The sequence below is a fragment of the Chelonoidis abingdonii genome, chromosome 3 (assembly GCF_003597395.2).
Source record: "Chelonoidis abingdonii isolate Lonesome George chromosome 3, CheloAbing_2.0, whole genome shotgun sequence".
NCBI classification, from domain to species: domain Eukaryota; kingdom Metazoa; phylum Chordata; order Testudines; family Testudinidae; genus Chelonoidis; species Chelonoidis abingdonii.
Genome location: NC_133771.1, coordinates 185,765,092 through 185,779,633, shown reverse-complemented (window position 1 = coordinate 185,779,633; position 14,542 = coordinate 185,765,092). Strand labels below are relative to the sequence as shown.

The following is a 14,542-nucleotide window of genomic DNA, read 5'->3' as shown; positions in this document are numbered from 1 at the left end:
TCTCAGCAATGCCTTGTATAATGGTACTAACACCTCCTTATCTTTGCTGGAAATACCTCGCCTGATGCATCCTAAAACCGCATTAGCTTTTTTAATAGCCATATCACGTTGGCAGCTCATAGTCATCCTGTGATCAACCAATACTCCGAGGTCCTTCTCCTCCTCTGTTACTTCCACACAGCAACATTATCCTTTTTAAAAATGAATTTTACAAGGGAAACAATTTAAAGAAAGAAGTAAATAAACCTATTCTCTCAAGGAAGAAATGCTTACCTCAGATTGAAAGGGATTCATGTGGGTCAGAACCTGAGATGAGGCTTAGCCCCTAAAACGGTGTGTGACCACAGATCATGAATTGTGTTTTTAATTTTGTCATCAGCGTTAAATCCCATCTGGAGAGCAAATACATAATATTGCCAGACGGAGAATGGAAATTGTAGATGACTGCACCTGTTTAGACTGAGTGGTTGAGAAACATTTTTTGCAGTTTCAGTAATATCTTTTTTCCCTGTCTGTGTTTTGCTTTGTAGCCCAAACCAACTAAGGGAAGGATGCGCATCCATTGTTTGGAGAATGTTGATAAAGCCCTCCAGTTTCTGAAAGAACAAAGAGTACATCTAGAAAACATGGGATCCCATGATATTGTGGATGGGAATCACAGGCTGACTCTTGGCCTTATTTGGACCATTATTCTGAGATTCCAGGTAAACAAATTACTTCTGAGTTCTACATGTTTATTCTCAGTGGGCCTGATCCTCCAAGTTACTGGGGACCTCCTGAGAAGTGCTAAGTGCCCCTGACTGACTTCAAGGAGAGCTGAGAGTACTTAGTACTCAGCAGGACATGCTCAGGAGCTTACTGAAATGGACAGCAGTTTGCATGATTGATGCCTAAGTAGCACTACTGATCCATAGCAGGAAGCGATTGAGAATTGTCAGCCTAGGTTTTCTGCTATAATTCAGATACTATTTTCTAAAACATCAGTAAATGCAAGGCACAGAGAACAAAATAAACTATTTTATTTTCATTATTAGAGTATTTCAGTATATGATGTGTAAACACTTAAAATCACTGGAAGTGATCTGCAGAGGTTTCACAGTTTAGTTGTAACCCATAGTGTAAATGTATAAAGCTTATTTCTCTTATCTTTCTACTCTTGACAGCCTCAAAGTTGTTTAAAATCTTAATATTTTTGCGTTTTATGGCTTTACTTAAAACCATGCAAACAATGAGTGGGAGTATTTTTGGTTCTTTGAATATGTATGAAATACAGGAGAAAAGTTCCCCTCTCAGTGGAGTAGAATGTAATTTTGAAAAGTAAATGTTTCTTTAACTTTTAAACTGGTCTGAACTAACCGTTAACTCACAGTTAACTTTTATGGCAGTCACAGTGCTATTCCCTTTTGTTGCTTATATGTAAGGAAAAGATTTATTGTAAAATTTCTGTGTTCTACAGCTATCCTGATACGAAGTCAGTGTAAAATATAACATTGCAGCATATCCAGAAAGTCTGATGTTTTCGAAGTAAAATATTTTTGGTTTACTTTGACTTTATGAGGCTAAAATCGTGAACTTGCCCGTAGGTAACCATCTTTATTTAAAAGTCAATAGTAGACTTCAGCATACTCGGTTGTGTTGCTTCTAAAGCCAAAACTCTGGTTTCACTGAACTTAGTGACAAAACCACATTGTCTTCTAAGTATCCAGGATCTGTCCCTAAGGTTTCCATCTCACAAGATGCTGAGTGCTGCCGGTAGGCATTGAGCGTCCTCAACTCCCACTGAAATGAGTTGAGAGTACTCAGAACATTGCAGGAAGCACAGAAAACCTCGCAAGATTAGGCCATATCTTTGTATAAAACAGGGTTTGTTTTGGCAATTTGAATGGGATGTTTCTGGTGAATTTTAAATTGTTTGTCGATGGAATTTTAAAAATATCTTATGGTAAGTTAAAGGCAAAAGAAGCTGTTCATCTTACTTTTCTTCAAAGTGAGTGATATAAATGATTTGTGCACTGCTGTTCTTCTGCGTTGCTGTTCCTTGGTTTTCTGTGTTGCTTTTGCTCTGGTATTAATTTATTTTATTTCTTTGGAAATGTGCATAATTGACTGAGAAATGACAAATTGATTTCATTAAAACTGATTTGTGACTTTTAGATCCAAGATATCAGTGTTGAAACTGAAGACAACAAAGAGAAGAAATCTGCTAAGGATGCTTTGCTCCTGTGGTGCCAGATGAAGACAGCTGGGTGAGTGTGGATTAAAAGATTATCTGAAAAACTCTTCTTAGAGCATTCTGAGTTTTCAGTGAAATTGTTTTAAATGTATAAACACATATCTTCCCTTAAGTGGATTGAACTAAGACAAGGTAATCAACGGAAATGGATGAATTAATATGAAAAGCTTATATTTACAAGTTAGTGAACTCTGGCTTACTTATTTTTCTTTCATGTGTTCGACTTGCTAAATATCAGAATCCGAGAATTCAGTAAAGGTTACTAGCTCAACACCCCCTTTCCATTCATATTGTGAGATTGTGATGACACTGAGGCATGTTTGTGACCAGATTTTTTTCACGTAATTTTTTTGTGAGGTCATTGATAGATACAATAACTAGCATTTTAACTGTTTCAGAAGCTTTGCCTCAAGTCTTCTGTGTTTTCAGTGGAATTTTGGGTCATTCTAAACAATGGTGTTCTGCTCATGGATCATTGGATTATTATTGTGAGATCGACAAGATTCTGTGGTATATAATCCTGGGCTGCTGTTTTGTTTTGGAAAATATACTAAGAACAAAAAGCTGTTTCCATGAAAGTCAGTGTCAATTTCTCTTTGATTTCAGTGGGAGCAGGCCAAAGTGTAGGTAGTTGAAAATCAGTGCAGTCCTTTTGAATTTGTTGAGTAGGGTGTTCCGTATCTTTGCCTAGAATATCTTTGGAACACAAAGAACTTTGAATCTGGCTCTCCTTTCAAGGCAGAATCTCAGAAGACTCTAACATCTGAATAATATAATTTGCCCTCTTTCTGGTTGTGAGGTGATTGTTGTGGGGTTGCATTTTGGGGTGGAGACGTCAGGGGTTGTTTTTTGGTGGATAGCATAAGCTGGGCAAAAGGATTTAATGAAACAAAGATGTTCATTGTAGTCTCAAGAGTGGTATAATTCTGAGGACCACAATTCTAGTCTTCTGAAAGTCCTTCTAACCTGCAGAAATAGTGTGTCGCTTTTTATAGGAATTCAGTGTTATGCAATGAAATTCTCCTTATGTAATGGAAAGAGTTTTAAAGGTCAAAGGACTGTAGCTTGTCTTGGTTAAATCTTGTAGTGTATGCTAAATTTCAGTGGATTTGGCCCACAGGATATCTTTTGAGGGCTGCAAGGAAAAAGAGTATCAATGGGAAGACTGTTGCTGCTTCTCTGAAACAGACTACTTGGTGTCCTGCTGCCTCTGAGGTAGCCACACACATTATTTAGTGCAGATTTGAATTTGTTAGGCAATTAAAGTTTTGATTTCTTTCACATTCAGAAAGAAGGCTTACAGAAGTGCTTCCAGAATGCCTTTCACAAATAGTAGCCTTCTTGCTATTAACTGGCTATCTATTATTTATAGAAATCCACTATGTTTCTTTTCTTCATGAAACTTGAATGGATGTATAGCAAATTGAGCGCAGATAAGTAATTCTAGCGAAACGTAGGCCTCCCTTTCAGAGAGTTCACCTGAACCAAAGTTTGCAAACAACTTGAACATTTTCCAGAATCTTTGAAAGTCCCTGAACCACTGATAAAATGAATCTTGAATCTGCTCAATCCGTTAGGCACAAATTTGACCGTCACACTCATAATCTTGAGCTCTTGGTTAAAAGCATTTGTGGGGAAAGGTCATTCCTTTTAAACTTTCTGTTTTGCTTTTCCAGCAGTTCCTATCCCTCTCCAATATTTAATATTTCAAGTACTCCAAAATAATAATTTTTCAGCTGTTGAGTCAAGAATTGACTTCAGACTTGGAGATCGGAACAATACAGACTGCAGACTTGGCACCAAAAATTAAAATTACTTTTCTAGCTTTTTAAAAAAAATTGGTTATTAACACACACGTAGAATGTGTATCTTTTCTTTTAGTGTTACAAGGAAAACTGAGATGTTCTTGCCTCTTGCTATTGACATGATTAGAAAACAGTCATTATGACTGTGAAACTTTTAGTAGCTTGTTGATAACATCCCTCCCTTATGTTCTAATTGTAATTCCTACAACCAGTTTCCACTGACGTATATGGAAGGCCAGAGCAGGAATGCTATATTGATTATGCTCTTTCTGGTTTTTGTTGTGTCAGTTATCCCAATGTCAACATTCACAACTTTACAACTAGCTGGAGGGATGGGATGGCTTTCAACGCACTAATCCATAAACACAGGTATGTCCTTCGGATATTCTTTGTAGATTTAGAAAGATGAAACTTTTGCTGTGTACTCACAATTTTGTAGTGTAGTAGTTTGCTGTTTGATTTTTAAATCTGTGGGAGTTGAAGATTGGTTGCAAGAACATTGCAGAGTCCCATGGGCGAAAGATGCAGCAAAATAATCAGACTTTTATAGCTTTTCATATCACTGCCAGTTCACCCCAGTGCTAGTGGCTGGCGTTGCACATCAAAATGGCTACATTTGTATTCAGGTGTATAGATCATACATATGTGATTGTATCACATTGTGATTGACTACTTTCCTTGCAACGTCCATGCAGTACCTAAGTAAACAGTTACTCTTTAGGAACTGCATGTGCTACCCTTACTTATGCTGACTAGCACCATTGAACTCAATGGGGGGCTACTTGTGCAGTATGGTGATACGCTGTGTTAGTAAGTGGCAGAATTTGGCCCTAAGTTAAATGTTCATTGGGAGCTAAACTATACCACTTATGCTCACATTGGTGACTACTTGCACAAGTAGGTGCTCACGAATGTGAGTAAAGGCTGCACAATCCTGGCTGTAGATTATTTGTTTTTTCTTATTCACTTAGGTCACATTCATTCCTGGTAAATTATCCCCATTTTTATCATGGGCCAGATTGTGCCACCCTGGCATATACTGTGAGGTACCTTACTCCTTCAGTGTCCCACTGAAAGGGGTATGACTACTTGAGAAGTAAAGTATTGGACAGTACGAGTAAAGGTGTTAGAATCTGATCCAAATTCATCCCTGGTGAATTTGGCTCCATAGGTCACCACTATTTTGGGTGTCTCGGATTTATTTTTATTCCTTCATTTTAAAGTAACATGCATGTATATTGCGGAAATCAAGGAATTTTCTTATTTTTTAGGCCTGATCTGATTGATTTTGACAAGCTGAAGAAATCAAATGCACACTACAATCTGCAGAATGCTTTTAACCTGGCAGAGCAACACCTTGGTCTCACTAAGCTTCTGGACCCGGAGGGTAAGAATTCCTACCCTTATAGCATTGACTGGCTGTATGTGGAGGAATGGCATTCCTTTTTTACAACCCTCCATGCCCCAAGGTGATGTTTTGTGGCAGACTTTTGTGCTGAAGGGCAATTGGATGCAGCTCTCTCTCCTATCAGTGCCACTCCCTGCATTTTTCTGAGGAAGAATAGGTAGGATATCAGAGAGAAGCTCTAGATGTTCCCTTCCACAAGGGACCTTCAATCCCAGTTCCCTTCATTCCCAGTCAAGGATCCCAGGACTTGAGCTCTCATTCTCTCATGTGACAGTGTTTTGCTGTAAATAGACCATCATGCTGGCCTTGTATATAAAACATAAGAACATCCCAGTGAAGAGGCATCTGTATGATAAACTTAGTTCTTTAAGCTAAAATATAGATGACACATTCTTCATAGAATTGTGCAACATTTTTTCAGCCAACAAATGAGTATTAGTGTTCATGTGCAGCATATAGTTTTAAGTGAAGGTAACATTAGAATAGGGAGCTTTAGTGTCACAGGACAGATAAAGGTCATGTTGTCACTGGGCAAGTTTCTTCTTGCTGACTTTCCGATACATCAGCACTTTTGCAAGGACAGGAAATAATTTACTCTCCCTTTGCACTCATTAAAGGATTCTCCTGAACAAATATCGAACTGGGTTTGCTTGCCTTTGTGAATTCTAAGTATGACTGTGGGTGACAGTCTATAGCTCCGTGGTGCTGGACGTTGGAATTTTCTCTCTGTGATACTATCATAACATCATTCTTCTAAGCGTTTGACAAACATTGTGCCTCACAACATCCCTGTGAAGATAGGTAAATATCAGCCTCTCACAGCAGAGGTTGGAATAGAACCAAAAGGTCATGACTCCCTCTCCTTTATTTCAATGACAGTTTGCATTCTGTAAGCCTAAATAAATATAGCACTTAGTAGCCATGGAGTTCTATACTTGCCACTACCAAAGAATTTGAGACTAACACAGAAGCACTAAATATATTTTAGTTTAGGCACATAAGGCTAGACTTCAGATGAAATCTGGAAAGCTGAAAGGCCACTGAACCCACATCTCTGAGTCTTATGTAGTGGATTGTCAGCACTGTATGCATTGTTTCAAACCACATATCCAACGGTATACTAAAGTAACTCTTATTTGGTTTTCAGATATCAGTGTTGACCATCCTGATGAAAAGTCAATTATCACCTATGTGGTGACATATTACCACTACTTTTCTAAGATGAAAGCATTAGCTGTTGAAGGAAAACGTATTGGAAAGGTTTGCAAGCTAAGATTTTATATGTGATGCAGCAAACTAAATACTCATTTCTAGTGAGCGCTTCAGCCCATTGTATATATTAACTTCTAATCGTGGACATGAACACTATGTAGTCCTATAAAATATAGGAAGTGGTTAATCTTTCATGATATTTCCATCCGTATCTTAACAAAAACCATTTAGCTGATATTTTATTTTGCTTGTTACCTTTATGTAGATGTGGCTTTCTCCTGCCCATTAACTGCTCCCCACCACCAAGAGTTTCTCTCTCCCCTTCTTTGTAGCCTTGAGGAGTCCCTTTTTTAAAAAAGCACACGTGCTTTCTCTCCCACTTTGCACAGCAGCCACCATCCTTGCACTTGAGACAGACTGAATGGGACTCTTTTCTCAGTCAATCAATCACCACATCCTGCCCTTCAGTTTGTCTGGGATCATGGGAATTCACTGCAGAGCAGCGCAGGGCCCCCACTCCTCAGTTATCCTATCTCCTGTTGTATTCCAGTATTAGCCATTGATTTGTAAGCTAAGTCCCCCTGCACAGTCTCTTTTACGTAGATGTAGGATTTAAATGCGTCTGAACTGGTCTAGCCTTGTTCCTCAGTTGTTTTATGCTGCTTGTTACAGGTGCTTGACAATGCTATTGAAACAGAGAAGATGATTGAAAAATATGAATCGCTGGCTTCTGACCTTCTTGAGTGGATTGAACAAACTATTATCATCCTGAACAATCGCAAATTTGCCAACTCGCTGGTTGGTGTGCAACAGCAGCTACAGGCATTCAACACTTACCGCACAGTGGAGAAACCACCCAAGTAAACTCAATCACTCTGCTTTTGTTTTTTATTAATTTCATCTTTAGAAAATAGCTTAAAAACCTTCTACTTAGTCCTGATCTTTATCACTCAAGAGTGACTTATTCCCTTTCACTCACCCACACACACAGTAGAACAAGAAAATACTATGCCATTTGCAAGATCTCAGATAAAAACTACTTATAGCAATGTACAACAAGGAGCAATAGCGTATCATTATCAGACAATAATGCCGCGTTTATGCATGTCAGCACTGTATAATACAAGCACACAAATAATGATAGGATTTCATTGTTTATCCCAGATCAAGAGCAAATGTCTGTGGTTTTACAAAACATAACTTTGAATGCTAAAAGCTGATGTAACAAGAAACTAAGTCTCTCTAGTTCTGTAAACTGCCATGTAATGTTAAGACCCTATCAATATGTATCATTTGTTAATGCAGTTTTCATTAATAATAATCACCATCCAGATGCATTACAATTGTGGTTGGTTTCATAGTGCCTATAAAATGAGTGTATTTTCTAAGAAGTACTCTAAAGGTCTGATTCAAAAGAAGGAGTCTCATTGACTTCAGTGAGCCTTGGATCTAGCCTTAAATTCCTGTGTCAGTAGATTAACTAGGTCAGTTCATGAAATAAAAAATCTGCCTACCCCCTCCCTGAGGGATTTCAATATAGAAAAACAAATCAACTGACTTTGTGCAATCATTGTGGCATTTGAACCAGTTGGTTCTCGTGGGCACTACTCCTGTCCTTCCTGCATTCACACAGAATGAAACAGAAAAAAAGGACCAATAATAATTGTATTACTGAGCTACGGACAATGTCAGTCCTTCAAGAAAGCACACTTCAGTTCATTAGAAGTGATGAAATACTCATTTTAACCCCCTGTTTTCTTTTGGGAATTTCTGTCTAGATTTACAGAAAAAGGAAACTTAGAAGTACTGCTTTTCACCATCCAAAGCAAAATGAGGGCTAACAATCAGAAAGTGTACATGCCACGGGAGGGCAAACTCATCTCGGACATTAACAAGGTGAAAGCATAAACTCTGTTTTTTCAGCTCCTTATGTGCATCTCAAATGTTTCTTTTCTTTTAATCTTACTTCCAGCTTGCTAGGGAGAAAACTGTCTCCCGCACCAACCCCACAACCCCTGGCTTGACTCAGGGGATCCTAAAGGATTGAGGGGGTAGAATGACATTTCCTGCCGGCCACACTGGGTAACTACTAATGTAGACTCAAGGCTGCAGCAGCATCTGCAGCACTTGCACACGCTCTCTCTGCTGGGGGAAATGGTGGCTGATGTTGTGTACATGTGGATCCACTGGCCTTGCCCTGTTTTTGCTAGTCCCGCCCCTTAGAACTCACTGGGTATATTTACAGAGCAGCTGTGATTGTGCTTCCCAGTGCGAGTAGACAGATACGCACTAGCTTGGCTCAAGCTGGCACATTAAAAATAGTAGTGTGGCCCTGGCACTTGGGGCTAGCCACCTGCGTACAGGGGATTGTACTTGAGTGGCTAGCACCCCCAGCTGCTGTGTAGGCATGCCCTCTGACAGAAAACAGAAAAAACATTTAGTGATTCCCCCCACCTCTTAAGCCCCATTTTCCAATGCACTCTACCAGCCATCAAAGCCCCCTGGCAGCTAAAGCAGAACAGAGTTTCACAGTGAATCAAGGGTCTTCCTTGGCCGCAGAACAGGGACCTGAATTTGCCCCATAAGCTTCTCTGATCTAATGTCCACTATGCGAAAGAGTTAGGAAAGGAGAAGGTTTGTGTGAAGCCACTGGGAACAATCTTGTTGGTTCCCAGTCAGGGTTTATACAACTAGCTGTTACTCAGCTACAGCTGGCTGAACAGCAACAGGTCCGACAAGATCTCTTGGGGATAACAAATAACTTCAAACTGTGAGCCTTCCTAATTTGCTTTTTATCATGCTTGGAATTCCCAGAGCAGCTGTTGCTGGTGTCTGCATTTCGCTCTGCATCCGGGAGAGCAATAAACTGTACAACTCCCCTGTTCGTTATGCTCCTGTGCCTGTAAAGGCCTAAAATACTTTGGTTTCAGGCAAAGTCACATCTGTTAGGATTTAGAGGAATCTAGGATAGTGTCTGATTAACTGAGATATCTTTGGTTTTTTATGAGAAGGATCTGTAATGCTGATTAGCTTGATTTTATTTTGTAATTTTTATGGCAATAGCTTAATGTACTTGAACCGCTTTTTACTTTTAAAAAAAGATGTCATGCGATAAAAGAAATAGACCCCAGTGTTCTGCTCTTTTTCTGAAAGTCAGATCTTAAAGATCTATGTGCAGGAATGGTTTAGGGGAGAGAGCGTGTGAATCATATTTTCCCTTCCTAAAAGGGAAAAATTTTAGCTCTTTTGGGAAAAGATTGAACACACTTGCACCTAAAATTCAAACCAATTGTTTTGCTTAAAAAAAAAAACAGATTTAAACCAAATAAATAAAGATCCTCACAACACTTCTGTGAGGTAGGCAGGTTTTATACCCAGTTCATAGACAGGTAAATTGAAGAACTGAAAGTTTAAGTAGTTCTGCCTTGGCCACACATTGGCAGAGCTGGGTATAAAGCCTGACAGTCTGGTGCTCTTTCACTAAATAATATGGGCCAAATTCGTCCCTTATGTAACTGCTTTGGCCACAGTGAATTTACATCAGGAATTAATTTTGGTCCACAGTATTGATTCATGCAAAGTTGATGTGATTTCTCAAAGTTCTTTAAAAATGTGAATCTAAAGAATATGATGCATTTTTTCTATCTCTTCAGGCCTGGGAAAGACTGGAAAAAGCTGAACATGAAAGAGAACTGGCACTGCGAAATGAGCTCATAAGACAAGAGAAACTGGAACAACTTGCACGCAGATTTGATCGCAAGGCAGCTATGAGAGAAACTTGGCTGAGTGAAAATCAACGACTGGTTTCTCAGGTGGTGCTTTCAGAACTATTTGTATGACTAAACTTATCACCGTGAGTAATTATGGGATACAGTTTCTGCGCGCAATGCGTGTTCCCTCCTCCTCGCTTGGTGCCCTACAGTTTGTGCTGTGTGTGTGTGTTAGGCTCCCTCTGAACTAATTTGGCAAGTCTGTACTCAGTAGAAAATCATGCAGGAATGTCTCTCCAATATTCACTATTTCCATGAAATGGTAGAATCAAGTAAATGGCTAGAGAATTCAGTGGAATTACGCCAGGGATGAACTTGATTCATTGACATTAGAGACAGAAAATACCTATAAGGTCCCCTTGCCGCAAGGCCAATTCATGATTTTCCCAGTAGTATATCTGCTGTTTTTATCAGGGGATGTATTTTCAGAGTACTTTGAAGCCACAGTTGTTAGAAAATTTGTTTTGAATAATCAAAAGTAACATTACACAGCTTTGTTTGAGCAATCGCATTTTTGATGCACAGGCATTACTAAAATGAATTCTGTGCATTTACAGGATAACTTTGGTTTTGACCTTCCAGCCGTGGAGGCTGCCACTAAAAAGCACGAGGCCATTGAAACAGACATTGCAGCATATGAAGAACGAGTCCAGGCGGTAGTTGCTGTTGCAAAGGAGCTTGAGACTGAGAATTACCATGATATCAAACGCATCACTGCAAGAAAAGACAATGTTATACGCCTGTGGGAGTACTTGCTGGAGCTACTCAGGGCACGTAGACAAAGACTGGAGATGAACCTTGGTCTGCAAAAGATATTCCAGGAAATGCTTTATATTATGGACTGGATGGATGAAATGAAGGTAAATGTCACCAAGATAAGATGATGGCAGGAAACTGCTGCTTATTAAAGATTATGCATGTCCTTTATCTGTTTGAATTATGTTTGTTTTAAACATAATGTCTCTATCACCAAATGTTCAAAAACAGGAGCTCCCCATTCACATATATCAATTCACTTCTTGATACACAATGCTGGACTCTTTAAAATATAAAATTAAAACAGCTACAAAAAAGCCCAAGTCTCTCACCTTCTAAACAAAGTAATATTTTATTTTTGTTTGTCTCTGTCTGGGGAAGGCAGATTTACATTCACTACAGTACTCATTCTGAGCCAGACCCTTTACACAGTGCACATGTGGGCGGCGGGGGATAAGGACCTCTCTTCCTCAGCTCTGCAGCTCGCATGAGGGCCAAGAAGACTTGCAGCTGCTGTGCTCAAGAGAACCAGCAAACTGCTTCCCACCTGTCTTTGGGCTGGGGAGGGGGGCAGGGCCAGGGCTCCATCCATTCTTCCTTAATTGTAAGCCAGCAGAGCCTGCTGGCTGTGCAGAGGACTGACACTGCACCCCCCTAAGAACTGCAGTAGCTGAGTGCAGTGCCCGGGAACTAAGAGAGGCAGAACATCTCCCAGTGCTCCCCTAGGCAATACAGCTCTGCACCCTCCCCAGCACAAGACCGTTTCAATGGCACAATGAAGCCCCTTTTGTGTAATAGAGTTTTGAAAATATTGGCTGAAATATATTGTCACCAGTGTAAATTTGTAATGACTATATGTAAATTACTGGTATCACTCCAGTTTTAAACCAGTCTCTGAGAGCCGAACTTGGCCCATCATATGTAAATATTGCTCACTCTATGCTTATAAGTGGCGTAAAAGTGCTTTACTGGCTAAATAAAGAATTTTGAAAAAATGAAAACCCAGTCATGAAAATGCTACTTGATGCCTGGGGTCTTGTAACTGTAAAGGAGACCTTTGCCATGTAGCCAGATGCGCTGTGGTGAGAATCTCTAGTTCTGTGCTTCTGGGAGGTGCATGAAGTAGACTGTTTTAATAATGACTATCTCAACACTTTTAACTTGCTGTCTTTGAGCAGGTGCTTCTGCTATCTCAAGACTATGGCAAGCATTTGTTAGGGGTAGAGGACCTGTTACAGAAACATGCGCTAGTGGAGGCAGACATTGCTATTCAGGCTGAACGAGTGCGGGGAGTCAATGCATCTGCTCAGAAATTTGCCACAGATGGAGACGGTAAGTTGTAGTTTTACATATGTATTAAGTTTGAAGAGCCAATAATTTTGGTTACATATTTATTGAGCTTTATTAGTCATATAATACACATTAGGCTAAATTCACCAGCATAAGTAGACCCAACTCCATTGATTCAAGTTGGATTTACTTATGCCAGAGGTGAATTTGGCCGGTTTCCTTCTCAGAATTCATCAAGGTAATGTATTTTGCATGGCATTTCACACCAGTAGCTAATAGCTGTTCCTTTTGCCTTACGATTTCCCATTGCACCTCTTTCTAATGATTACAATTCAAGTTATTGGATCTGACTCTGATCTCGTACACATTAATGTAAATCAAGAGGAATTTCACTAAGTTACACTAGAGTAAAATGTGCCTGTTTTTTATACTGCAGTGTTGCTCTTGAGTTCATCAGGGTAGTAAATCCAAAGTAATTTTTTTTTTTAATTCACAGAGACTACTCAGGATTTACACACAAATTACTTAGAGTGAGGTTTGACCAGTATTCCCTTAAACACTGGTCTTTTACTGCACTCTGCTACTCTGTGATGGAGACCTAGTAAGCAAGCATTAAGAGTCCGAGTGCTCAGCTTTACAGGTGAAAATAAGTGAGATTGAACTCTAACACATTTCTGTCTGAACAGGTTACAAACCATGTGATCCACAAGTGATCAGAGATCGTGTAGCTCATATGGAATTTTGTTACCAAGAGCTGTGCCAGTTAGCAGCTGAACGCCAAGCTCGCCTGGAAGAATCCAGGCGTCTGTGGAAATTCTTCTGGGAAATGGCAGAAGAGGAGGGCTGGATCAGAGAAAAGGAGCAGATCTTGTCATCTGATGACTATGGGAAGGACCTAACTAGCATTGTCCGTCTCTTGAGCAAGCATAAGGCGTTTGAAGATGAAATGAGTGGCCGTAGTGGCAACTTCCAGCAGGCAATAAAAGAAGGTGAAGGTATGATTGCTGAGGAGCACTTTGGGTCTGAAAAAATTAGAGAGAGAATAAAGGATATGCGAGAGCAATGGGCTAACCTGGAGGAGCTGTCTGCCATTAGGAAGAAACGCCTGGAGGAAGCCTCTCTTCTTCATCAGTTCCAAGCTGATGCTGATGATATTGATGCATGGATGTTGGACATCCTCAAAATTGTCTCCAGCAATGATGTTGGCCATGATGAGTATTCTACTCAGTCCTTGGTCAAGAAACACAAAGATGTTGCTGAAGAGATTGCAAACTATAGGCCAACCATTGACTCACTGCATGAACAAGCAAAAGCTCTGCCTCAGGAACATGCCGAATCTCCAGATGTTCAAGGCAGGTTGTCTGGAATAGAGGAAAGATACAAAGAGGTCGCTGAACTGACACGGCTCCGTAAACAGGCTCTGCAAGATACCCTTGCTCTGTATAAGATGTTCAGTGAAGCAGATGCTTGTGAACTTTGGATTGATGAAAAGGAGCAGTGGCTTAACAATATGCAGATTCCAGAGAAGCTTGAAGACCTGGAAGTGATCCAACACAGGTGAGAATAGAATTGCGAGGAGGTCCTGTTGTACATCAGCTACCTGTGTGCCTCACTTTAGTCTTATCTTGTCTGTGACTGAGGGTTCCCAATGCCTTTGTGATTTTTTTTTTTTTTCAGATTTGAAAGCTTAGAACCAGAAATGAACAATCAAGCATCCCGTGTTGCAGTGGTAAATCAAATTGCTAGACAGCTGATGCACAGTGGTCATCCAAGTGAAAAGGAGATCAAGGCTCAGCAAGACAAACTCAACACAAGGTGGGTTAATGACAGACGACATGTGGAAACTTGAGATTAGAGGAGATGGTTAGCATTGTTTCTTTTGTGTTTCTGTATATTTTATATGTATGTTTTTGAAACTGTCAGGGTCTGATTTTCACCTAGTGAAAACTGATGTTCTGTTTTTTTAAAAAAAATTCTACCTCTCTCTTAGGTCCTGATTCAAAGCCACAGTTGTTCCATTGATACAATGGACTCTGAATTAGTCCCTTAGTACTGTAGCTATAAATCT

The 14,542-nt window shown here is 39.9% G+C and overlaps 1 protein-coding gene across 2 annotated transcripts in view; it reads left to right on the top strand.

The window, feature by feature from the left end:
- Window positions 1-14,542, top strand: part of SPTBN1 (spectrin beta, non-erythrocytic 1) — a 145,170-nt gene that overhangs the window by 79,799 nt on the left and 50,829 nt on the right. For both annotated transcript variants that reach the window (XM_032771742.2, XM_032771743.2), the window contains exons 3-14: window positions 531-704; window positions 2,155-2,246; window positions 4,327-4,407; window positions 5,310-5,425; window positions 6,594-6,706; window positions 7,331-7,518; window positions 8,437-8,554; window positions 10,312-10,470; window positions 10,986-11,288; window positions 12,363-12,516; window positions 13,161-14,031; window positions 14,152-14,289. In XM_032771742.2, the coding sequence (XP_032627633.1) occupies window positions 531-704; window positions 2,155-2,246; window positions 4,327-4,407; window positions 5,310-5,425; window positions 6,594-6,706; window positions 7,331-7,518; window positions 8,437-8,554; window positions 10,312-10,470; window positions 10,986-11,288; window positions 12,363-12,516; window positions 13,161-14,031; window positions 14,152-14,289 (2,507 nt within the window). The remainder of the gene's footprint in view (window positions 1-530; window positions 705-2,154; window positions 2,247-4,326; window positions 4,408-5,309; window positions 5,426-6,593; window positions 6,707-7,330; window positions 7,519-8,436; window positions 8,555-10,311; window positions 10,471-10,985; window positions 11,289-12,362; window positions 12,517-13,160; window positions 14,032-14,151; window positions 14,290-14,542) is intronic.